The sequence below is a fragment of the Athene cunicularia genome, assembly GCF_003259725.1.
Source record: "Athene cunicularia isolate RWA chromosome 7 unlocalized genomic scaffold, athCun1 chr7_part1, whole genome shotgun sequence".
In the NCBI taxonomy this organism is placed as follows: Eukaryota; Metazoa; Chordata; class Aves; order Strigiformes; family Strigidae; genus Athene; species Athene cunicularia.
This window is the reverse complement of record NW_020799107.1, coordinates 3,529,771-3,555,142: the sequence shown is the minus strand read 5'-3', so window position 1 is coordinate 3,555,142 and position 25,372 is coordinate 3,529,771. Positions and strand designations below refer to the sequence as shown.

Here is a 25,372-nt window from a genome sequence, read left to right as displayed (position 1 = left end):
GCTGCCGACTTGGTGTGGGGGCCGCAGCCCCGCCGGGCCGGCGCTGCCTCCCGGGGCCGTGGGTCACCCTCCCCGGACCGCCCTCGGGTGGGACGCGTGAAGTGTTTGGCCTCTTTCTTTATCCTTATGCGATTTTTTTTTTTTTTTTGCACGTTTCAACTTTCTTAGTTGCGGCGAGATACGCATCTGTATTTGAATGTGAAACTCACTTAATAGGTTGTATTTTGGCACATCTCAGAGCTAGACAAGACTATTTAATTTGTGAAGTCTCGCTTCTGCAGCTACATGTAATTTTCTTCTTCTGCTAAAAGTCCTTTGGAAACGCTGCAAAAATGTGATGAATATGCAAAGCAGTCAGCTCTCAAATCCAAATCCGGTTTGTCTTCAGAGACTTTTCAAAACGCCCAAAGTGATCAAGGTATATCATGAAACAATCACTTTTGCCTAAAATACAGGAATGTGATGTTTCGCACTTTCTCCTGGTGTGTATTCCTAATTTAATTGGTGACAGCTCCAATATTATTCACCTGGAATACAAATCTCTAAAAATCAGTTAGGGTTGCTCGATTGCTTTTACTGCTAGTGCAGCCTTAAAAAGCAGGAAAACTGCTAGCGAAGTCCTTGCCCAGAGCTTACATCCCACAACTCCCGAGCCTTCCTTATCCCAAGACTTCACCCACATCCACCACCTGCCTACTGCAGCTGCGGATCTTCCCGCCACCTCCGGGAAACGGGCAGCTTTGAACTCGGACCAGGCAGAAGGGAAAGGTTTTTTTTCCTGCCGTTAAAGATGTTGAGCTGGGCTGCTGCCACCACCGCTTTTCTTGATAGAGGGAGCCGGTTGCAAGAGTAGCTTGTGAATCCTGCACTGGTTGTTTACAAATATTTAGTAGTGCTGTGTGGTGTGTCTGTGGTTCTTGTTTTCCTTTTTCCTAGGAGTTATGTTTGTGGTCTGAGTTAAGGTGACATCCAGCGTTTGGAGAGGAAGGCATGGCACGTGGGGTGATAGGCTGTGGATGTGAATGAGGTAATGTGGAAAAATCAGAATGCATGGTTGTGCGTTGCAAGGGCTGAGTGAAAAATCTAACTGGTTCTTCTGTGGCTGTAACAGTATGCAACCTTGCATGTATTTTAAACAGTTTTGTCTGTTATGGGGATTTTCCTAGCTTCTTTCTTTGTTCTATACGTGAAAAAGGTAGAAGACAGCTGCTCTTTCCTGTGTGTTCCCACACTCCTTACTGGTACAGACAACGAGGAGAGAAGGGGGAGAAGTGGCAGCTCAACTGCCGTCACAGCGTTCATTATTCCTGCAGACCTTCCCATGCCAGCTTTGGGTTCCCGCCTTTTGCTGTAACAGGGTTTGCAGTTGGCCATACCTTAGAAGATCTATTTGCTCGCTCCTAAGGCAGCAGATCATTCTGGTTAGCTTTAGGGTTTGCCAGAGGACACAACCAGGCTGTTACTCCTGAACCAGGTTTGTTTGGGACCACGGATTAGGAAGGCTGAGACTTATCCAGGCTGCTGCGGAAGAGGAGGAACACACGCAGTGCCTCAGGGTCACACTTGAGGTGCTCTGCCCCGTGTGAAGCACGCACAAGCCTCCTGGCCATGAGCTCGCCCCGTTTCGTCTCGTTGCATAACCTCTTCTCGTGCTCACCCTTTGCCCCAAAAGCACAGCCCTTGCCTCACTAAGAAATGAGAACAACAGTGGTAGAAAGCAGTACTTAGGTCTCTTAGATGCAGCTTAAAGGTCACCCGAAAGATGTGAGGCACTGAGACTTGAGTGGGTGTGCTAAGGCTCTGCTGTAGCCAGATAGGTAAGCAGAGCCAGGCAGCAACAGCAGTGCCGTGTGTCCTCTGGGTTAACGGTCTTCTGGTTCAGGCAGTGCTGCGCTGCTTTCTCAGCAAGCCTTGTGTGTTGCTTGTCCTCTTCTAAGTCAGCCTCATCTTACTCCTGCAGGTCAGCTAGCTTACCTGCTCTCCTGGCTTTGTAGGCTGTGAGCTGAGCGGAACCAGTGGAGTGGACTGGTAATGTCTGGAAAAGCAGCGTAGCTGGCGGCGTGGTGAGGCTGTCTGGGAAAGGGGAGGGAGCCTTCCCTTGTAAAAGTTTAGACATGCTTGGGATGTTGTTGAGGTGAATGCAGAAGGAACTCTGTTTAATGAGAGGAGAAAGAGGTCAAAAGGAGGAGCATTTGAAAATGCCTTCTCTGCAGAAATTGGTAGCAATCATAAATGGAAAATTTGTGTGGCCCTCTCAGGAGTTCCTGTACTAAGTTTGGAAAACAGAATTGGTTTATAAAGTGCAAGACAAAGGGACTGCAGTCTTGTTTTAAATGCAAATCCCAATGCAGTCTGAACTATGGACTCACTACCGATGCCTCTGTAGTACATATTAATCCAGTTTTATCTGTCATGAGGAGATTTGTTGATTAGAAGCCTCTAGGTAAAGACTGCTCCTGGACTGTGGCTGCTGTTCCAGCCTGTGGGCTGGAAAAATGAGCTCCATGCCTTGCCTGGAGCCCTTGCACTGCGTGTCATTTCACTGCCACTGTCCTCCCAGGATTCAATTTAGCTCTCTGCACAAAGCCCATTTATGTAGATTTATGTAGATTCTGTGCTAAGATGAATGACATTCAGAGCAAATGGGTATTCTTTTAACAGTTATATAAGTCAATTTGTGGTATTGATGGTAGAAAGTTAACATCATTTGAAATGGGAGGGTAGGAACAGTTTACTGAAATGCCACTAAACCGTAAGCAGTTAGTTTTGTTTGTCTTGTCAAAGTTTGTATGTAATGGGAGGATTTTTCTAAGAAATGATGTGAAGTAATGACAGTTTTTAAAATACAGAATTATATATACAATTTAAAGGATTACATTAAGTGATTTTCCTTGTTGCCACTCGCGTCTTTTAGTGGAGACAGTACTTAATTGTTTTTCTGCAATTAACTATTATTTTTTAAAGCTAAACTGTAGTTCTAAAGCTCTTAAATGTTTCCAGTTTCACCCTGAGTTCCAAAGTGTGCAGTTTATTAGCTCTTGGGCTCACCAGCAGCTCCTTGAGGTGGCTGCTCAGATCTAAACAGCTACTGCTTGTCTGTTCTGTTTTACAAACACCAGCATATAAAGAATGATCTGTGCAGCTGGTGGCTTTAGTTTTTTTATATTTTTTGTTTTTCCAGGGCTCGTATCTCTTCCTGAAGAGATTGTTTGTAGGTATCCTGTTGCTGCCACATACATTTTTGTAAAGTTTCTGTTGGCCTCCTAATTTTATTTTTCTCTAGTGTGGTTTATTCAAAATTTTGGTAGCAAAAGCCTGGTCTTTCAGATACCTCCTGAATAGAAGTTGACTTACACTTGTTACATCTGTATCTTGTTTATTTTGAGTAGCTGAAGAAGTGCATATTGTGTAAAAAAAAAAAAAAAAAAAAAAAAAAAAAAAATTACCAGTCTCCTCCCAGTGCCCCTAAGTATATATGGATTCTTGCATTGCAGTTTTGGGGGGAGATGGGTTGCACATCGTTCAGATAATTTCCCTCCAGTGTGTGCAGATCGTTCTGTAAGTGCTGATGTTTAGGTTACTAATGTGTGCTTTTTAAAGTGCAGTGCAATAGTCAAGCCAGAGTAATGTTAGCAGACCAGTTCCACGTTTTAGTTGTGTTACTTTCTCAATCGACTATAAATTACATGCTTTAGACCTTATTGATTGGTGGTTTAGCTTAATACACTAATACTGGAAATTATCGGCTTGTAGTTGTGAAAGCCATCGTAGAGTGAAGAGGGGTGTGTGTGAGATCTTAGAATTCTCTGAAGAGTTTATTATTTGCAGGATCACTCTGGATAATGGGTTTTATGGGGTTGAAACTTGTGCGAATGTTTTTTCTGCAGCCGTAAGGGTAGAACGCTGCTGCAATTTGTCTGTTGGGAGCCCTTAGAGTGCAATTGCTGTATTGCTGAATGGTGTTTCATGCCATAAGTATCAATGATATGCAGGCCTGTTGGCAAATGGAATGGGTAGGTGAATTCAAAATAACGTTTTTAAGCTGAATGTGTTGGAATCCATCAGTAATTTTTGCTTTGTCTGTGGATGTTGCTGCCATAATTAAGATCAGCAGATGCATTAGATCCTTTTTATGTGAAATGGAGAAAACTGAAATACTTGGTTCTGAAACACACTTTTACTGGTCCAGCTTCATTAATCCTCTAGGGTTCTGTGAAGCACTTTTATTCTTTGCTTTCCTTTTACAGTCCTCCACACTGCTATGGGGGGAAATGATTTGAGAATTAAGAAGAATTGAAACTAATGAGCTTTTTTTCTTCAGGGGCTTGGGTATTCAGTAATTCTTCAGAGTGTTTTGTGATCATTTTGATCTGAAGATATAAAAGAGAGTCAAGTAGAAGCAGTGAGCAATATTGAATGACATTCTTGGGAACAAACATGAAGTGAGAATGCTGAAAACAAGCTGGCTTCATGTTTGAATCATCTTTTTTGTAGGTGCATCGCAACTATCTGCTGATTTGTTTTTTCACAAATGTTTCCATTAACTAGTCAAAAAAATAGAGCTTTCACCCCTTTTTTCATTTCGATACATGTTCTTATAATGAGAGAAAGAAATCCTGTCCTCTGAGTTGGTGGCCTTACAGAAGGATGGGTGGCGGGGGGAATGCATCTAGATGTTGGTGTTCTGGTGCTCATCTTCTCTCTGTTTTCATTGTTCGCAGGGTCTGTCATCCGTGATGGCGTCAGCTCTACCCAGAACCCTTGGGGAATTGCAGCTGTATCGAATACTACAAAAAGCAAATCTCTTATTCTACTTCGATGCCTTCATTCAGCAGGGTGGCGATGACGTCCAGCAGCTCTGTGAAGCAGGTGAAGAGGAGTTTTTGGAGATAATGGCTCTTGTAGGCATGGCCAGCAAGCCGCTTCATGTCCGACGGCTGCAGAAGGCTTTGAGGGACTGGGTCACAAACCCTGGTCTTTTTAACCAGCCTCTCACCTCCTTACCGGTCAGCAGCATTCCAATATATAAGCTGCCGGAAGGGTCTCCTGCGTGGCTGGGGATATCCTGCAGCAGTTACGAAAGGAACAGCAGCACCAGAGAGCCTCACCTGAAGATACCAAAATGTGCTGCCACGACATGCGTGCAAAGCGTGGGCGCAAGCAAATCCGATGTGGTGGGGAACTTATCACTGCAGAGCGGCAGTGAGCCAAGACTCTGGCAAGGACACCACACCACAGAGAGTGAACATAGTCTTTCCCCGGCTGACCTTGGCTCTCCAGCTTCACCAAAGGAAAACAGTGAGACCCTGGATGCCGCTGCTGCTCTGTCAGTTGCTGAATGCGTAGAACGTATGGTTCCCTCCCTGCCCAAAAGTGACTCCAATGAAGTCAAGGAGTTACTGAAAACAAATAAGAAACTGGCAAAGATGATTGGTCACATCTTTGAGATGAGTGACGAGGACCCTCACAAAGAGGAGGAGATCAGGAAGTACAGTGCAATATATGGCAGATTTGACTCGAAAAGAAAGGATGGCAAGCATCTCACCCTCCATGAGGTAAAACACCTTGAGCAACAGTGGGCTTCCTTCACGGCTCCTGCACCTTTTATGAGATGTCTTCACAGGTTGTGCTCTTTGTACAGGCACTTCTCACCGGGTGACGAGAGTTGTGTGTCTTGCAGGAGCCGTAGGCACTCCTGCCCTAGGATAGAAATCTCGGGTGCAGCAGAAATGTGCTTTCTTGGGTGGGCGTGTGCTTTTGTGCACTGATGACTTCAGCTTGGTGTCATCAGACTGCTTGGTCACTGGTGTGGCCTGTCAGACAGTTTGGCACTGAAATAGCAAACCAGTATTGCACTGAGTGTGGCCCTTGGGATTCAAGGCATTCAGCACATTTTTAAAGCAGTCCTTTCTTGATATTCCCTTGCAACTTTGAGAGTAGACTGGTTGTTTGGAACTAAAATTGCTTGTGTCTGGTAACAAGATCGCCTGGCTTGGTTACTACCCTCTGCTGTCTTCCCTCACGTCGAGACCCTGCTCTGTAGCTTGTATCCTTGGGGTAAAAAAGCTTCTGCCCATGAGGTCCCTAAACCCAGTGGTGTGGGATTTTTTGTGTTTGAATTGGGGTGAAGCTTCATTATACAGCCCATGGGGTTTTTTTGGGCACAGTGGTCTTAAGCTGGTCAAGTGAAGTGCAGACTATGTGAGGAGGGGAGGGGAAAGGACTGTCTCAGTATTGATGGGTGGCTGTAATTTGGAGGTTTGTTCTTTAATACCTGCGTAGCATCTGTTCCCTCTTGTCCTTAAAAGTCCATGCGGGCCTCCTTTGCTTCTCTTCTGGCATTCTTGAGGCTCACGCTGCATATGTTGTAACGCAATAGGTGTGTCTGTGTGGGGAATAGTTCCCTAGTGCCAAAGTACAGTACAAGAGAAGAACAAACATTAATTCAAAGCAGTGCCAAAACGCCGTTGATATGAATGCTGTATCAGCATTTTCACAGTTAACAGTGATTGCAAAATTTCAGTTGGATTTAAAATTTGGCATGTAAGGCTTAGCTCCCAAAAGGAAAGGCAGTGTTTATGTTACAGGAGTGCCAAAAAAACTGTACTGGCTTTAGCCTTTTTTCGCTTCAAGAAGTAGTTTTGTAGGTGTGTGATCCATAGCGTAAGACTAGGTTCTCTTTATGCTTCTGAGTAGAAGGGCAGAAGGAAACAAGGCGTATTTCTTTACATTTTTGTTTATGTATTTACATTTATAAGGCAACTGCACATCACCAGCAGTGACTTCACAAGGGCTTTTCTACAGACTGGGGAGACGCTTCCAAGGGAACTTGTCACTAGTCAGCTGCATTTCTACCACACAGTTTTAGTTGTGCAGCTTTCACTTACGTGCTTTGTGGCTTTATGTTGAACACTTCTAGTCTTATTAATTCATCCAGTGTGCAAGAGCAGATGTCATCTTACTTCCCTGACCTTGCAGAAGTCCCTCCCGTAACAGAAAAAAATTGCATATGAGCTCGAGGCAGGATTTGAAAGGTTTAATTGTGTAGATGCCCTGTGTATGTTGCTGCAGAGTCAGGATTTAGAGAAAGGGGGGTTTTCTCCACCTGAGGATGGATGTAGTCAAGGTGTACAACGTGTACAGCTGTGTGCATTTGCAGTCTCTCTCTGGGACAGCAGCTGCAGAAAATACTCTGAAATCTGGGCAGACGTCTTGTAGGATAATTTCCTGGCATCCAGCAGTGTAATGGGAGGTGGGCACTGGGGGCAGCTTTTGTCTCAGGCATGTGGTAAGCTCAGGAGTGGCTCTACAAAGCTGGAGGAATGAGTAATGGGGTGGTAGTTTGAGGGTGCAGGGTAGCAAAGAGCTGGAAGAAAGGACAAGTGCTCTGCCTTCTTATTTTTTTTAGTACTGCACTACGGATCTTTACTACATCATTGTAAAACCATGTTTAAAAATGGAATGAGAGCATGGTTTGGCTTTAGGAAATATTTCTATCGCTATTATGATTAAGGGCACTACATCAAAGGAGTATGTGGTTGACTTATGCCTCACGCATGTGGGGCCTCGCTGAACTTGATGGGAACTGCACACATGCAAGCAAGAAGAATTTGCTCATAATTGGTTTACTGTTTGCTTAAAGAGGCTGGATTTCACTAAGTTTTGTCTTGAACAGTCTTCTCTCCATCTCCATTTTAAAGCAGCAAATACACAAATAGTAGCAATGAGACCATTTTTTTTTGTTTAAAATGTGCTAAACCAGAGTTTACCTTTTGTGAACTCAGCTTCAATGGATTTTTGTTTTTGATGGCTTAAACAATTTGCTGCTCAGAAGGAAGGACCTTAAGCAACCAGGGAGGTAAGTTTCTGCTTGTCCAGTGACTGTGTTTCTGCACATGTTATTACATTCCAAGGCTGTCATTCTGCCTCACAGTTCAAGGTTTCTCCTTGCAGCTGGCAATGAACAGCTGAATAAACTTCACTATGAATTTAAAAAGCTTAAGCAGTGGTTAGCTTCTTAATGTACAGATCAGAGTATCTCTAGCCTCTCAAGCAGAGTGGAGTTGCATGCAAATTAAAATCAAACTTGATGGAATTATTAGTGGTGAATTAGTGAAAATATTCTCTGTTACTGTATGAACACTGGAGTGTTTCAAGGGACTTGAGCAGCCATTAAGAGGCCAGTGAGCTGTGGACACTGAGTTGGTGTGGAGGTGTGTGCTGTTGATAGGATTTATCTGCATGGGGCACTGATCTAGCATAAAATCTGATGCAGAATCTTTCAAAGATGTTCCAAAGCTAATAAACATACTGTCCTTACACCATCCCATTGTCTTGGTATTACACAGCTTTTCAAGCATGGAGAGTACTTTATGTTTAAAGTGGGTCTGGAGGAGGAATGAGTGCAAGACGTGCTCTTGAACTTGGTGACCTGTGCATGTTTGAGTCAGATTTGTAATTTGCATCTTAATGTTTCAGTGCTTGTCTAGGTACCTATAAAACTGAAAAAAAAATCAGTTTAATAGTGTAAAAAATCCACTTAATAGTGTGAGAAACAGGAATAAGAAATGTGAGTATAATAAATTTCGTCTAGCTGGGTCTCTTTCTTTTGCTGATTCACCAGAACAGTAGGGTTTGGTATTTAATTGTGTGGTTTTTAGTGGGGGAATCTGGGAACCCCATCAGATGGGAATATACCCATCCTCTCCATAGAGCCTGTATGGTTGTGTGCTGCTCCATATCATTAAGGCATCCAGCAAACAGAATCTTTATTTTTAGGCATGGTACGCTTTCTATCTGCAGTATTATGCCTCCTGAAAAGGCAGGAAGCCATGTTACACTTCAATTCAGTAAGTCTGGATGTGACCAGGAAAAACAAACAAACAAACATTTGGCTTTTCTCATATATTAGAGTAAACAGCATTTGCCTATGATTACCCAAGGCATTTTCAGTCATTTCAGCTCTCTGTAACCTCTCAACATTTTATTGAGAGATAAGAAACATCTCGAATTATTTTGTAAGCATTAGCCATGTTATTAATCCTCAGCAAAGTAATAGCTATGACTGTTACAGAATTTAACACCTGCTTTGGATGGTAATTTTTTTCATTACTGTTGTATTAATAATTTTGTATCTTTTTTTTTCCTTTTTTTTTTTTTTCTTCTGAAAAGAGACATTTTAGAACTGTTGCAATCTAAGGGGCAATAGTTTGTTATTTTACTACATTTTGTTGTAGGAATGTAGTAACCTAGAGATGTTTCATAGATTAAATGTAAACTTCCCACCCTTATTCATCTGATCTCTGTGAGATTTTTTACTTTGTCTGAGCAGACACTAAAGGATCAGGCAACATGTCTAGTTCACCTATTAAATAGACATATTTGCACTTCATTTAGCATTCAGGTATTGCAGGAAATGCCCTATTTAGATCAGCTTTTATGCTAAACACAAGAAAAACAGCTTATGAAGTATCAGGAAGAGCACCTCTGCGTGAGGTTTTACTAGAAATACTGCACAGGCCGCGGAGAAGTTCTCAGGTCTTGTGCTAGATGTTTTTGTTTTTTCAGCCTCCCTGGAGAACAAGTGTTGCATTAGGCAAAATATACTTTTTTCTAATTTGGATGACATCAAGCACTGTGGCGAAGGACAGCGTGGTTGTGTGTTGTTCATGTCTTGGGACAGCTTCCGTCCTTCAGGGATGGAGCGTGCGGTGTTCTGGGTGAGTTGCTGGCCTCTTGATTTAATTCACAAGGAACATTCTGCGGTGTGGTAGAGACAGCTGGGTAAAGGAGCGAGTTTCTTAGCCTTCTCCCAGGAGACACCATTTAACTGCAGACCCGGTGGTCTGTCTTCAGCTACACCTTCTGTCCGCTTCCAGGAAAAGTGCTTCTTGTACGAGGAGTGTTTCTGGTGTCTGAGGCCATGCGTGCGTGGTCCTGCCCATCCTCAGCCACGTAACCCTGCGTGCTGAACTGCGGCTGCTCTTTGCACTGCCAGATCAAGCGCTGGGGGTGGCACATCTCCATCCCTCACGAATATGCTGACTGTGCTGCGCAAAACCTGGCTGCTTTGTAATATTCGCTAGCCTGAGACAGATCCAGAACATACTGTTGACAGTAGCAGCGAAGCAGCTGTGCTCATTTGCAAGAAGCCACGCCCATTCAAAGCAGCTTAATTTCTAGAAATAAAGAGTAGAGGAGTGTGGGCACTTAAGAAAAAACACCTGTAGTGTTCTGTTGGCCTCTTGCTGTTACACCTCGTTACAAGTGCTGGCTGTTCTTCAGCTGAGGAAGAAGTGAAAACGTCTCTTCAGTCCCTGCTTACTGTGGAGGGAGCAGGGAATCTTCTGTCCAGCACCTTAGTTTCAGTGTCGAGATCTCATTGCATTAATAATTTTGTTGTTTGGCCATACTGTTGACTACAGGCTCTTCAGACAGCACTATTGGTGTAATTCATGACAGTGTCACCACTTCCTGTAGGCTTGTGAAGAGCATTGTGAAACCATTTTGAGCCTTAACTTAAGGCTTTCTTTTATTTCCCCGTCTTTATGAAGCTATTGCCAGCAGCAGAGGCACTAGAAATGTGTCCCGGCAGGCTCAGGAAAACATCCTTGAAACAAGTTACATTTGATTCATGTCTGAAGATAGTCTTCACAAACACGAGGGTGAGAAACATAGCTAAAAAAAGTTTAATCGTTTCTTAAACCATCACCTTCTATAGAATTTATGCTGTATTCACCAGGGAAAGCCATCTGTACCCACACTGTCAGGTTTTTTCTTTTTTTTTTTCTTTTTTTTTTTTTTTTTATAAAAATAGTATTCCCTGTAAACCAGGCTTTGGGAGCCAAACACTGTGAACGTTCAGAGCTACTGTTTTATACTGAGATTTAATTAATGCTGGGATGAGGCACAAGCAGTGCACATTGAGAGAGTCTTACAATAACGTTTTACTTTTAAAGGACATTAAATTCACCAACCACATTTATATCTTTTCTCTTCCCAGGGGCTTACCTGACTTAGTAAGGGTATAAATAAACTGAAGAAACCCTCCAGGGTTTAGTATACGATTATAGGTAATTTTACTTGCAATTGAAATTTTTTATTATTTCAGAATAACAGGTACTTTTACAAGCACAGTGGGTGAAAGTATGCAAAATCATGAATCCCTGTTTTTGTGTTTGATTTCCAGCTAACAGTTAATGAAGCAGCCGCTCAGCTGTGTGTAAAAGATAACGCGTTGTTGACCAGGAGAGATGAACTCTTCGCACTAGCTCGGCAAATCTCTCGAGAAGTCACATACAAGTATACTTACAGGACCACCAAGTAAGGTTTTAATTAACTCAGAGGACCTTTGCTTTCAGGGAACTAATTGGTCTGATAGCATTTCTTTTGAAGCACTAGAGATGCTTCCTTCTTGCTCTAGCTAGCAAAGGGCTTTTCTGAAGAGAGTAGAAAAATGGTATTTAAGTCGTGAAGCTTTCAAACTGCCAAGATTTAGCTGTCTTGAATTACCCTTTTATTTGCTCCCTAGTTTTCTGGATTTTGTGATGATAGTGCATGTTGAGAGGCATCTGAGAGGCTGGCATTTCAACTATTTGAGGCATTTCTGTATTTCAGGTTTAATGTAAATAGGCAGAGTAGCCAAAGCTGCTTAATGTATCAATATTTTTTTTTCATATACGGATTTGTCTTGTTAGTTTGCAGGGAAGGAAAAAGATAAGCTCATAAGGAGTGGCTTACAGACTTGCTTTAAAGGAACCAAAGTTGAGTTCTCATTTCAGTTGTTACTCTTCTATTAAATGAACTGCTGTTATGAAACAGTAACAAAGGCTTAACAGCTTTTAAATACAATTAAAACTTTGGAATTAATGAATAAAATTGGAAGTCTTGATACTTTATATTTTTAATGTTAACTCCCTCACATGTAATGCAGTATTCTTTTAAAATACATTTTCCTACACTTCTAGGAGCTTTTTATGGTTTTCCTTTGCTCCCCTTTCTTCCACAGTGATTAATGTAAATATACATCCATTCTGGGTGAGCAACGCCAAAGGCATTTCTGTAATTCTCTGTGCCCAGATAGCTTTCCTTTCTGTTCGGAAGTAGAGTGCATGAGTCTCTTGACACTTTTGAAAACAACACAAGGCACTTGTGTTCCTCTATACTTGAGGGACATTTACTGCCATGTCCAAGTGGATTGGAGGCTTTTTCTGTGCATCTCACTTGTTCTTGCCTGACTTATTTTTTTTCCTTAACTCTGTTTTTCGTTGTTATTTCTGATGGTCAGGGTTAATGGGCTGTTTACTGTCTTCTCTTCTAGATCTAAATGTGGAGAAAGAGATGAGCTGTCACCAAAGAGAATCAAGATAGAGGTACAGTATTGCAGCTCTTGTATTTTGACCTATGCATGATAAAATTCATTTTTGTTTTGAAGGGATCTGTCTTAAGGAAATTTGTCAGAAAAACATTTGACAGACAGTTGATGGGTGTGAGAGGGGGAGAACATCACCACTGTCTCTGAAAATGTACATGCTTGATGGAGAAACCTGTAGGAGCAGGGGTCAAGAGTAGGATTTGCTTAATGTTGAAGTTACACTCAGTGTTTTGCACTCTGAGTGAGTAGGAGGGGGAGGAATGGGACTGACTGACTTCCTGTGGTAGAATAAGCTCAAGTGCTATAGGAAGTGTCTTCCCATAAGGCCTCCTGCTTTTAAGTCAGTGTGAGGTGGGGTTTGCTTGATTCACCTGAGTCAGCTTTTGATCACGTCCAGAATCCAGACTACTGGATAATGTTTGATGGTGGAATACTAGCCATCTCTGACAATGCTATAAATTATAAGACCGATCATGTTGAAAAGTCAAAAGCTAACTAAAAGCTATGTATGTCAACACAAATGGTTGTGCCTGTAGTTACTAATTTACAGGTTTTTATCATTATTTTTGTGTAAGAAGCACATGTATACATGGCTAATGTATACACCTGCACAGGATGCTGCTTAGGGAGATGTTGAGAGTTTCTTGTTAGGAGTGCAGGTGCAACATATATGTAGTTTACCTTTTTCTTCAGTTACCACTGCTGGAAGGTAAATTTGAGGCCTTTTGAAAAGTAACTTTTCATTTAAAAAACCACCTTAAAAATACATATCACTATGTACCTCATAAGAATAGCAGATCTTCCTTTTTTATTTATTTGTTAAACAAATTACTGTTTCACTGTTATGTGAGTATCTAATTCATCCTTTGTGTTGTGGGTTTTTTTTGTTGTACTATCTGCTCCAAAAGCTGTAGGTTAAATGTGCATTAGAATGTCAGTTAGGCCTGAGCTAGATTTATATGTGACACAGATAAGCGATATATTCTTTCACTGTAGAGGAAAGTAGCAGCATATTCTGGAATGCGCATGTAACTCATTTATCGTTGTGATAAATGATGCACCAAATGTAAGGCTTTCATTTTTTTCAGGAGTGCCATGTTTTGTTACGTATACAAAGGCTTTTCCTGTGAGGTAAACCCCAGTGAGTGCAGTTAAGTTTTGAAAAGGCCGTTATTAATAGGTATAGGGGAGTTAGTATTTTTAATTTATTAAGTTCCATCAGTCTGCGTACAGTTGTAGTTTGAGTTTATACAATACAAAATATACATGTGCATTGAGAATTTATTAGTAGTTTTGATACCTTAGTAATTTACATGTGTTGGGATTTGCTTTGACCGATGCTAGTTCTTTGATCCACAAAAAAAGAGCAGGGGAAAGCTGCATTTAAACCACCTTCACCATTATCTGCCTTGACCCCAACACATTGCAGGATAGTCGCTTGAGTCCCCCCCCCCTCTTTTGTCCAGTCTAGTCGTAATTTGTAATAGTTGGTGGGGAGCTGCTGCTTGTCTGCTTGAAATAGTATTTCACTGACTATTAGATTTCAGCATTAGGAAGTTTTTTCTTCATTCAGTAATAATTGATGATGAGCAAGTGTCAAAAATGACACACTGCAAGGGAGGTGCTTTTTTTCCACAGGATCTTCATTGAAAGAAAAAGTAAAATGAAAATTCTGAAAAATACGGCTGAAACTGTAGGTTTTTTGGAGAGCAGGAAATCTGGACAGCCTTAGGGGATGTACATTCTCTTAGTTCCTGCATGGTAAAATGTTAAAGAGTATGGAAGGTCTGTTTTCTCTAGACAGTTTTTAGTTCAGTAGTTCAGAGAAAGGATGTTTACTTGGTTTTCTTTTTAACTAAAATTATCAAATCATATTTTAAAATGCTTTTGAAAATTTAATGTCCTAACTATACAAATGACTTGCAGACATAGGATTTTTTCTAAAAATAAGAAACTGAAAATTAAATTAAATAATCTGTCATTTGATAGCATAGCATTATTAATTATGAAATGGCCATTGTTGTTATCAGCATAAATGTCTCTTTCCTTGCAAGTTTGGGACTCTTCTAAGGAGTAAGCCATTACTTCAGTGCATTAGGATTCTAAGGTGTGCTGTAAATCACGGAGTTTTCTTTAAAGAAATTTTAAAAAGATGCAGTATTACATAGTAGATCACTTTTACATGTGGTGTTTTGGGTTCTTGGGCCTTGCTTTTTTTTTTAAAAAAAAAAAGTCCTTTTTTTAGTAGTTTGGAGACTGGGGGGAGCGTGTTTATAGAAAGATGGAGGTAAAAATGAAAATGTTAGAAAAAGCTGCAGACTTTTTGTTCTGGATAAGAATTCCTTATCCTGTTTTTAAAGTTGTAATGCTTCATTGTGGTTCTATTAGCTCACTGGCATGCTAATACCATGCAGAGGATCTGAACATGGGTGATTTTTTTTGTTGTTACTGTAACTACCTGTCTTGTCTTTTTTTTTTTTTTTTTTTTTTAAAGGTCATTTTGCCTTTCTGTTTTATTGCTGAACTCTGTATTTTGATTCACCATTCCTTTACCCATTAGACATTAATGTGTTTGCAAAGTGTGGTCTAGAATGCTACTGCTTGAGTTTGGAAAAACTTCACACCCTGTTTGCATAGTGTATAAGATTACTTTAAAAAAAAAAGAGTTAATTTCCTGAAACATAATAACACTTAAAAAAACCTACAGAGAGACTCTGAAGGTCATCTTTGAGCAGAGCTAGCAGAGCTGCGTGTGCAAGCTTCAACATTGCCAGGTTACAGCCACCACTGTAAATTTATCCTCTTCATGAATATGAAACTCGCACAAGCATTACAAAGAAACAATATGCCATGAATTACATCAAATTACCTGTAAAAGCCTTTCTCTTCCCCTGCGAGCTCTCCCCCTCTTATTCGTAGAGTGGGTGGGCGAGCTGTGGGAGTGAAGTGTAGAGAGGAGAAGGGAAAAAATTCCAGGCAAATGACAGACTAAAGGTGTGGAGGGAGTGAAAAAGGGAATGGAGTGAATTGGGATTTGGAAGTGGATTGTAAAAAAGGGGTTGTAGTTCCTAAATCTGCTCTGGACAAAGAGCAAGACAGGCAAATAGGTGTTGAAATGGTTCATCCTCCTGCAGAGAAGGATCTCTCCTGCATAGGTGTTGCGGGGCGGGGGCACCCCTTGTTTTGTCATCTTTCATGACTCGGTACCAGCGCTGCTCGAAACAATGAGCTGTTGCAGCACCAGCTTAGAAAGAAAATAAGTCACAGGTATATCATGCAGAAATCATGGAGGGAGAGGCTACTCATTGCTGCTGCTTTGTGTTGGTGTTGACAAGGATCCCCTTCAGTCAGTGCAAACAGCCAAGAGAGCAAAGAGAGTTTTAAAAATATTCTTGCTTCCTGTGGTATAAAGGAATTGTTCTGTGCGTCAGTGTCTCCGTTATACTGAAGGAGAGAGGTGGGGAAGGCTTGCAAAAGCTAATTTCACAAAGCTCAGTGGGAGTCAGGGGGCACAGGCAGGAAGACCTGATCGGAGGCTGCAAGGAAGCATCTTCCCTTGGTGCCGGTATGGGTGGAGGGAGAGAAAAGGCCCACCTCCACCATTGCTGAGAAGGTTGAAAAGAAAGCCAGTTGAAGTGTGGGATTTCTGTTTTTCACAAAACCAGCAAAAGCAGTAGAAGCTACTGTTTGCCTAGGAAAAATGTCATTAGAGGGAGCGAAAAAGCACATGTGGGACTGAGAACATCTGCTGCATGAAGCTGCTTGAAAAACAACTGAGCAGCAGCATGGCAAAACAAAAATTTTGCATTGCATGCAACAGGCCCTCCTGACCACAGAGGGAAAAGGAGCCTTCAGGCAAAGCTGGTGCAGAGCAGGTCCTGCCTGACCCAGCCTGCTTCTCCTCAGCCCTTACCCGCCGGGCAGCGGGGAGGGCAACAGCCAGGGGTGGGGAAGGGCGCCGGGAAGGAGACCCAGAGCTGCATCATCATCCCAGAGTTATCGGCGTGACTGATGGGTGACAGTCACGGCAACAGGCAGCAAAGGGCAGCCAGCCCCTCTTTCAGGAAACAGACAGACAGCCTTTGGTTTTGTATTGGCAAACGATCACAGCTATGTTGTAAAGAGCCATGTTACCTGTTTTGTTGCAAAAATAGGATCGTGAGCGATAGGTTTTTGTGTATTCAGTTTCTCATCTTCCTACACATAATCGTTCTCCTCTCCCAAATTCAGGTTTAACTATGAAAATGGTCAGTGCTTATGGAAATGTGCTGCAAAGCCTTTGTTTCTAGAGGATGAGGTTTTGTGGCAATTTACCTGGTTATGAAATTTTGCATACCTATCATGTGGGTTTTTTTCCCTCAGGGAGTATGTTGGGTGGATAAAAGCAATATACAGTGTTCAGACGTTTTGTTTTTTTTTTTTTTTCTAGAGCATAAGGAATAGCATTATTGGCATTACGTTGCACTGAGGGTCTGGCCAACTGAGGTGGGTCTGACCACTGCTCTGCAGGTCAGTGGGCAGCCTGCCAGCAGTGTGGACCTTGTAGTCCTTCCCCTGTGGTTTTTCTCTGAAACATTGCTTTTCTTGTTCTTGGCTGTAACCCCATTTATCTAGCTATTGTCAAAAATGTTATTATTTACTTGTATGTGCCTTGAGAATCCACTAGGAAAATATACATAACTTGGTGTACTTTTTGATACCTGTGTCTGCGGATCCTCAGTGACAGATGTCACTGTTTTCAGGTTTGAGTCTGTCTTGAGATCTTTAGCTTTCTCTCACATTTTAACAGACTCACCTATTCTGTGCTTTTATAAACATTTCTGGATGTTCCTCTGTTCTATAATGCCGAGCAGAATAAATTTCTCATCTTGAACCTTAGCTTCGATGATTAATTTATTTTAACGGAGTCTGGCAGGCTTTCACAGGAACTTTATTTGCTTTATTGGTACATATGCAAGCTGCAAAAGAGATTTGCATGTCATAAGCATTTGAGACTGAAAGAATTATTGAATCATGGTTTCCCATAGTATAGAAAATCTTTGCTACCCTACTTTTAAAATGGTGGTATTTTATTCTGTGATATTAGCATAGGTTCTGTGTGAAATACATTGAATTTCTGGAGGTTTTGCTCAGTTTCTCGAGGTTAGTATATCCAGCTGCTGTGTCTTACTTTTGACTACATATAAACTTGATTTCTGAAGAATCTTCAAAGCTGCTGTACATAACAAGTGACAGAAGCCAGTGGGCCTAAATCTGCCTGGCAGGGCTGAACATAAACTAGTTTAATGTCAGTGACATTAGACTGGAGTCTGGATTCACCTGAAACTCTGAGAGATGAGGTGTGATTATCTGTGTATGTCATTTTAAGATATATAGCAGTTGTGCTAGAGGGGCTGTGTGTGTTTTATTGCACAAACTTAAATGAAGTGGGTAACACAGTCATGTAAATTGCAGTTCAGAATTTTCACAGAAGTTCAGGAAGGTGGGGTTTTTTCTTTTGTGTATATAGAGAGGGTGAAAAAAAAAAATCAGTAATATGTCCCTCTCGGTGTTTGGTTTCTTCTTATGCTCAATAGGATGGTTATCCTGATTTCCAGGATGCAGTCCAGACACTCTATCAGCAAGAGAAAATGCCACTTGCTTTGGCTAAAGGAAAGAGCGAAGACTCAACAGCTCTTAATTCCCAGGTAAACCAGCTACACTGTGAATAATGCTTTCTTGTATTTGTCTTTGTGCATCGTTTTCAATGTATTGTTTTGATGACTAAAGTAATTACTGTCAGTTTTCAAAAGCTATCTAGCTTAGCTGTGATTGCATCACTCTTAATTTGGGTTTACCTTCTGAATCTGTTCTGACACAGTGCTACAGCTTTACCCTTCTGAGCTCCAAGGAGGTAAGATCTAGTGTAGTAGGCTTGGAAATACGTGATTGCCTGTTGGGAGCAAGTAGGGTACTATTGGTACAGTATGTGCTGTGTTACTTGCGTTATTAGCTATAAATGGAAAGTTCAAGTTACTGAGTCTAGAAAAATGGAGTAGGCGATCTTGGAGTCCTCAGTTCTGACGTTTCTTGTAAGAAGAAAGGCCAATATATTTAGGAAGTAGCGAACCTCTGGATCCGAGAGGATAAATTGCCTGTCTAAATAACATCTAGCCTGGTGGAAAATCAGTGTTTTCGAGTATCCAGAAAGCTTTTTATAAATGAAGATAGGTTTCCGATTCTTTCTTTGTCTTTTCTGTAGTGTATCCCAGCCTTGAGGCAAAATACACATCTTCTACGGCCAGTTGTTGCCAAAGAGGGATTTCATGCTAAGTTGCAACAAATTTATTTTGTATAGCTGATTTGGGCAAATGTAATCACCGAATTTTCACGTAAGATTACGTTTAGGAGTTACACTCCTGTTTTCTGAGACTAGATGTGTTACCCTGTCTTTTACCACCTTCTATTACAAAGTAGTGTACAGTCATACAAATCTGTTCATTGTGATACATCAAAAAGCAATTATGCTGTGTGTTCTGATGTCATATAATGATTAAATGAACTTGATTTTTGCAAGCTTATTTTCATCTTGTATATGCTTTAAAGTTTTCATTGGTCACTGCTACACGACAATGGACTAGAGATTTATTTTAAGCTTAAATCTATCTGCAACTCTACAGGTTTTTCTATGGTGATCAGAAACATCATGGCAGTGTAAAATTCTGGGTTTATCCCAATTAAACAACAAAAATGGCATGAGTGAGAAATTTTTTATTCTTTTAAAAAATTATTTTACAGTTCAAAAGTTGTAACAGGAGTGACAGAATAGCAAAGTTAAAGCACACTTGAATGTAAACTATTTGAAATTAGTTTCTTTTTTTACCTACCTCCCAAGACAAGGCTTTGGGCTATCAGTGTTCTTCTGCAGAACCTGATGAGCTCTAAGCCAGAGTAAGTGAGTATCAGTCATGCCATTATGCTGCCGTCAGGGTTATAATTGTGCTGGAGAAGCTCAGATTTTGTTGGTCTGTTATGCTGTCATTGTATTTGTAAATTGTTGAACTATGCTGAGTAAGCAGAGTTCCGTGGGAAGTCAGAACTTTCTTCATCTCCCGAGAAAAGTTAAGTCCTCTGCAATTAATAGGCCTCTGTACTAGCTGAAACATTTTTACATCATTACCTGAAAGAGAAATGATCTTTTTCCTATCAGTCGTAGATGTTAAGTTTGTACATTTTCTGTTCTTATGTTCATTGTGGCTCTTCTAAATCAACTTTCTTGACTTGTGATTTTATTTTTGCAAGATGCTTATTTACATTCTCAAGAACAAGATTATACTGAAAGTTAGAATTCTCTTGGCATTAAAGTCAATGACAAACATTCAGACGCCATTTCCTCCCACGTTGCACTGCATTGTTTAGTTTCACTCTCTAGAGGTGTATAGGTCTTGTTCTTCTTCTAGACAGACATTTCACACCTTTATCCCCCACAAACATACTGTCATCCTACACTTTCAGAATGGCAGATTTTTAAGCTTGTGTAGTGATGTTTCCTAAAATAAAGATTCCAAGATGTCTGGTGAAATCTTGGCAGAAGTTTTTATCAGATGTTGCCATTGCTCTTGGAATACTTTTTGGAATACTTTCTGAAGACATGTATTTGAACAGACCTAACTGGATAATTAAGACATTATTTTTTGCTTTGCTTGAGATTCTTTTCACATAACCTGCAGTCCTAAAAGTGCAGAAAGTGGGGTTTGTGTGTTTTTGAAGCACAGAATTTAATGTTGCATTTGTGTGTGGATCAGCTGCAGCAGCTAGCATTTTAAGCATTCTTGAGTGACTCAGATGTACAGTATGAAAATCTTTTATGGGTGCAAAAATATTTTGTTTGCTTGATAGTTTTGAAGAAACTGTAAAGCACACATCTGTACATATGAGTCAACAAAAACCTATATCTAGGCTGTTAGTCTTATCATCTGATATTGTTTTTTCCCCTGTGTTTTGACTCGCTATATGTATGTATATAGAGAGATTTTTTTTTTTTCTTTATTTGCAGTCGGAAAAGGTGATGGCAAAACAGATGGAGTTTCTTTGCAACCAGGCTGCATTAGAGAGACGTCTTTCCACAGGGTGTTACAGACAAAACTCAGAAGAGCACAGCCCCAATGGCATGTCATTAGACAATGCTGACGGACAAGGTATGGTAGCTTCCAGGCATGGCATTGCTGCCAGCAAATACATTTGATATTATGCAACCTTTGTCAGTGGTGTTACTTATCTAGGATAGAACACTGAGCACTGAATGGACAAGACAAGATCTCTGCCCTGAAGTACATACAGTGTAAATAATATGTAAATGTATAGTCAGGTTCTGCTCTGTTACTCTAATGTCTGGGCAAACTGCTTTCCCTATGGATAACGTGGGGAGGATAGAAGGTAGGGTGCCAGAACTCGGCTCTAGCTTTATCCTAAATTTTGAAAATAGAGCAGAATGTTGCATTTCTTATGTGTTCTTGCTTTGTGGAAATTTTAAGTAAAGCAGATGATGTAGTTGGTACCCCTTTTTGTTTACCTGTTTGTGCAGTTGAGAAACAAAACCTGAGGAGCTGGCTGTGTAAGTTACTTAGAACTAAGCAGATTCTAATGATGTTCTTAGTAGGTTGTTATTCTTCAAAAAGCTTACAGTTTTGTGGTTATCTCTTTGATTTACCAACTGGCTATTCCTTAGCTTGAATTATTTTTAGGAGTGTTTGTTTTGTTTCAGCACTTTCTGTTTGGATTTCTTTTTTTTTACTGTTGTGAAGAGAGACAAAATGTTATAAACACAAGAAATTCTTGTATCTGTTTAAGAGCTAGTTTGTTTAAAGGGGGGGGGGGAAGAGAAGCAGCAGAGGGAGAAACTAAGGCAATTGGTGTAAGTAAGTGTTAAAACATAACATGTTAAAAACAATTTGTGTGTATTGTCAAGTGATGTGGTACGCAAGTATACATGAAGAATTAGGTGTGTGGATACATCTCTTCTTGATAGTGAAAGCTTCTCTACACCATTTATCCATTGTGCAGTGGAAGTGGGAATTTTTAGGATCTTAAAGGGTTTTCTGAGCAGAATGAGAATTTTTTTTTTTTTTTTTCTGTATGGCTGAGTGTCCCTTTCTAGCAGTGCCTGTGGAATAGTCTGCAAAGTAGCATATTTACTTAAGCCTCGTTTTGCTGGGAATTTTCCCCGAGCAGCTGGAATTTAGGATGCATTTTTGCTGATAGAATTAGTATGTCTTTAAGTCTCTACATGTTTTTTTAATATTGCTTTGCTTTTAACGAATCGATGTTTCACTGTGAACAACTTCCAGGTGAAAGACCACTGAATCTCCGAATGTCAAATCTGCCAAGTAGACAGTTGCAGCACATTTCACTTGATGGAGAGCAGCATGTTGGAAAACCCCTGTGCAGTGATTTGATCCGGCTTTACCCCAGTGGTGAGGCAAAGTCCCAGTCCTCGGGTTAGTGCTGTCCCTTGGAAATTATCCGCCATTTCTTACAAAGCCTGTGATGAGCTTACTAGGTTCTTCACTCAGAGACATCATGTATTAGTAGCTCAGTCTGGCATACTTTGTGTGTAACCTTTTAATCAAGGCTTTGGACAAAACTTCAAGAGGAGTGTTACTTGCTAATCTAGAATAAAATTAAATACTATTTGGGAAAATCTTAGAGGATGCAGTAGCTAGGTTCAGATAAGCAAGTTGTGACACGTGTCTGTCCTCAGAGAGCAGTATTGACCTGAACTACTGCTGTTAAATACGTCTGTTGCTGTCATTTCTGTTGTTTTCTAGAAAGGCTTTTTATTCTGGTTTATAAGGACCTAGCACTATTTCTGTACTGTGAACCAAATCATGTTGTAAGTCTCTTGAACTGGGTTTCCCATTCACTGACTTCTGCTCACTGGCAGTCTTGTCATTCACCTCTGCTGTTGGGAGAGACTCCTCCTAAGTTTGACAGAAGACAGCAAGAATCGTGTGTGAAATCTATATGGGTGGTTTCAGTTTAACACTTGGTGCACTGAGGTAGAGCCAGGAATTATTGAGACTCTTGCAACTTTAGGAATAATAAGAAAATCCCACCTGAGTTTGGAAGATGCGAGGAAAAAGAGGTTATTTGAAAGACAAGATGCAGAGTAGTTATTTTGAAGACTGGGCAGTATCTTGCATCTTTCACTTTGGTATATTGCAACCTTAGCTCACCTCTTTTGCAGTCTGTCCCAGTCCCAATGATAATTCACGTAGTGAATTTCTATTTAGGGATTTTTACCAGTGCCCTTTCAAAATGCAAGTGAAGAGTGCATCTCCCTTAAGCCCTACTCCTGGAGAGAATTGAAATAAATCAGTGATGATTACTCTATCACCGCAATGTAATTGAGGTGGTTCTAACCCAGTTGAGTTAAAGCCCCATAGGAGGAGACAGAATTTATTGCTTCAACTGTTAGTATTCAGTATGGTTCATCAACTTTTTCTTGAGTTAAGAACAGAATATATTTATTTCCAAGTAGTGTTTTTAACATCTTTTTCTTTTTTTCCCATTTCTTATTGCAGAAGGCCTTGGTATATTAAAGGATTTTCCTCATTCGGCTTTTAACAACATAGAAAGGAAGGTCATAAAAACAGAACCTGAAGACACAAGATAGTCATTCTGCTCTGGAAAACGGTGTCATAGTAAAGAATGAAACTTCACAAGAGAAAAAAAACAGCCTTAATAACCAGTGTTGCCTCATTCAAATAAGAGATTTCAATAGCCAAAGCCTAAGAACTGGTACAGTAATCTGTGGAAACAGGGAAGCAAGAGACACTGCAAACTAAAACAGTAATACAGGTGGATAAACATTCCTGTAAAAGTGGTTTTATAACGTGGGAAGATTCACAAATTAATATTGTGAGTCTTCATTATTTAAGAATGTATTATGTATTTGTATAACTTATCAAAGTAAATTTAGATGTCGGGACGTGTATTGAGTCCAGTAGATGTGGCTACAGTTCATTTTACTTGAAATTTCAATGTCTACTTTAAGTGTACCTAGCGTAGATATGGTTGTTAAACATTTGAATTAAAAATCCTTGGAGAATTAGGAATGCGAACCTTGTGACACAATTAACAGCAAGTTTGCAACAATATTTGTAGAAAAAAGGAAAATGCATAAAATATTTCATGGTTTAAAATGTTATGTGGATATAGCATTTGATAGACCTAGACCCTGATTCTGTATTATAGCGGAAGTACTTGACACTTAACTATTGTTACATCACTTTCAATGGTTTCAGCAGCCTTTGTGTAACACACATAGCATAATACCTACCTACAGTTGAGGAGTGTAGAAAATGCCCATTAGCGTATGGAAGAGTCCATATGATTGGCTCCCATTTCATTGGGAAAAACTACGGTTTGATACACTGTACAATTACTAAAATCTCATTTGGTAGGAAACCCAAGAGACCAAGTAGCATGGACAGGGCTGCAAAAATTGTGATTCAGACCATTATAACTTTTTGGACTTCTCTGTGGATCTTTTTTTTAAAAAAAAAAAAAAAAGAAGAAGAATCCTAGGGGTGGAGAAGATGAAATATGATGCAGGATTTATGCATCGTTGTAAACGGTTGCACTTGATATCCAGAAACCATAAGATCTTTTGGAGGAGAGAGACAAGGAGTTATGTCTTGAGCATGTGACTCCTTATTAAGTGCTGTCCAGCCCACATGATTCTATGAATATACCGTATACTGCATACAGTATGCCAATACGTTTCTTTATATATGTGATTAATTAACATCTGTATTCTTTATTTATTTGACGGTTTTTATTTTTTGTACATTTTCACTTTTGCAGATGTCATTTTATCTAAGGAGAAATAGTCGGCATATAACTTTGGAATTTACCATGGTGTGTTTGTGTGCATCCGTTTTTCCTCTGTGCAGCTCCTTCAATAAGAGTTGCTTTCCTGCAGTCAAAATAGTTATATGCCTCAGTTTCTGAATACAGTTTTTGCCTACAACATGTTCTGAAGGGGAAAGAGAGGGCTGAAGAAAGTAAGTTACCGTGCCAGTGGGTAAACTTCCATATTCAGGTGTGCACTTCATGTCTGCAGTTTGCTCTGTGTCATAGATGTGTATTAACGATTCAGTCACAGTCTGTGTTGTACTGAAACAAACGGTCAGCAAAATGTGAGCTGAAATGTCTACACTGCAGTCTCTTATCACTGTAAACATATCTAATTATTTTATCACTTTTGATTTGTGGAACAAAGCTTTATAGTAGAAACACCAGTAAACAACTTTTTATACTATTAAAATGTTTGTTTTTTTAAAAAAATGTTTCTTGAACTGTATGGTACTGTTTCACTTACTGAAGTATCTTACTTTAAGCAATGGAGTTCGCAGCTTTGCTGTTAGAAATAAGAGATTGAATGTGTAGTGTTATTTCCTCTTTCCTGTTGTGTGAGCTAGTAATATGGATAAGATATTTCTTCAGTTTGTAACGTTAGCCAGTGCCCTGGTTAGTATCTGAGTAGCTTTCATGAGATGTGTATGGAACTTGTTAAAGGACAGCTTAAAGTTTGAACTGTACAGCTCGAGTGGTAGAAGGTACCAAGCAACAAGTCTTTAGAGATGCAGGAAATGTTCTGGTTTTTCAACATCTGGCATGATCAAAAAAGTTGTGCGTGGATCACAGAAGAAGCTCTTAAGCTTGCTGGTCTCTCCGGTTGAAGTGAGAGGAGGGAAAAAGAACTTGCTAAGCAGCACGCTGTTTCAGTTGAGTCCAGAATTTATTTTGTAAACACTAATGTATTAAATTTGCTATAAATTAAAGTATATAACAGTTATATTTTTGAGTTGTAAATACAGTACTTTGTGTCACGACCAGTTGGTTATCTCTAGAATGATATTTCAGTTTATAGTCCAACAGGCCATTTCAGTCTCAATAAGCTGGAAGCAATTTTTTTTACTGGTTTGCAGCTGTATGATTTTTTTTTTTTTTAAC

General features: G+C 40.2%; 1 protein-coding gene across 4 annotated transcripts; it reads left to right on the top strand.

Moving 5' to 3' along the window:
• Nucleotides 1-889: 889 nt before the first annotated feature.
• On the top strand, nt 890-25,214 carry NAB1 (NGFI-A binding protein 1). 4 transcript variants are annotated; one of them, XM_026852751.1, is made up of 8 exons: nt 890-1,027; nt 4,722-5,555; nt 11,189-11,322; nt 12,320-12,371; nt 17,950-18,060; nt 20,409-20,550; nt 21,700-21,849; nt 22,936-25,214. In XM_026852751.1, the coding sequence occupies exons 2-8, from the start codon at nt 4,737-4,739 to the stop codon at nt 23,025-23,027; spliced, it is 1,500 nt and encodes a 499-aa protein (XP_026708552.1). In that variant the 5' UTR covers nt 890-1,027; nt 4,722-4,736; the 3' UTR covers nt 23,028-25,214. The 4 variants fall into 4 exon arrangements, with proteins under 4 accessions (XP_026708552.1, XP_026708553.1, XP_026708550.1 ...); XM_026852752.1 differs by lacking the exon at nt 890-1,027 and adding an exon at nt 1,962-2,134 and having other exon boundaries at nt 21,700-21,825; XM_026852749.1 differs by lacking the exon at nt 890-1,027 and adding an exon at nt 1,967-2,134.
• Nucleotides 25,215-25,372: the final 158 nt, after the last annotated feature.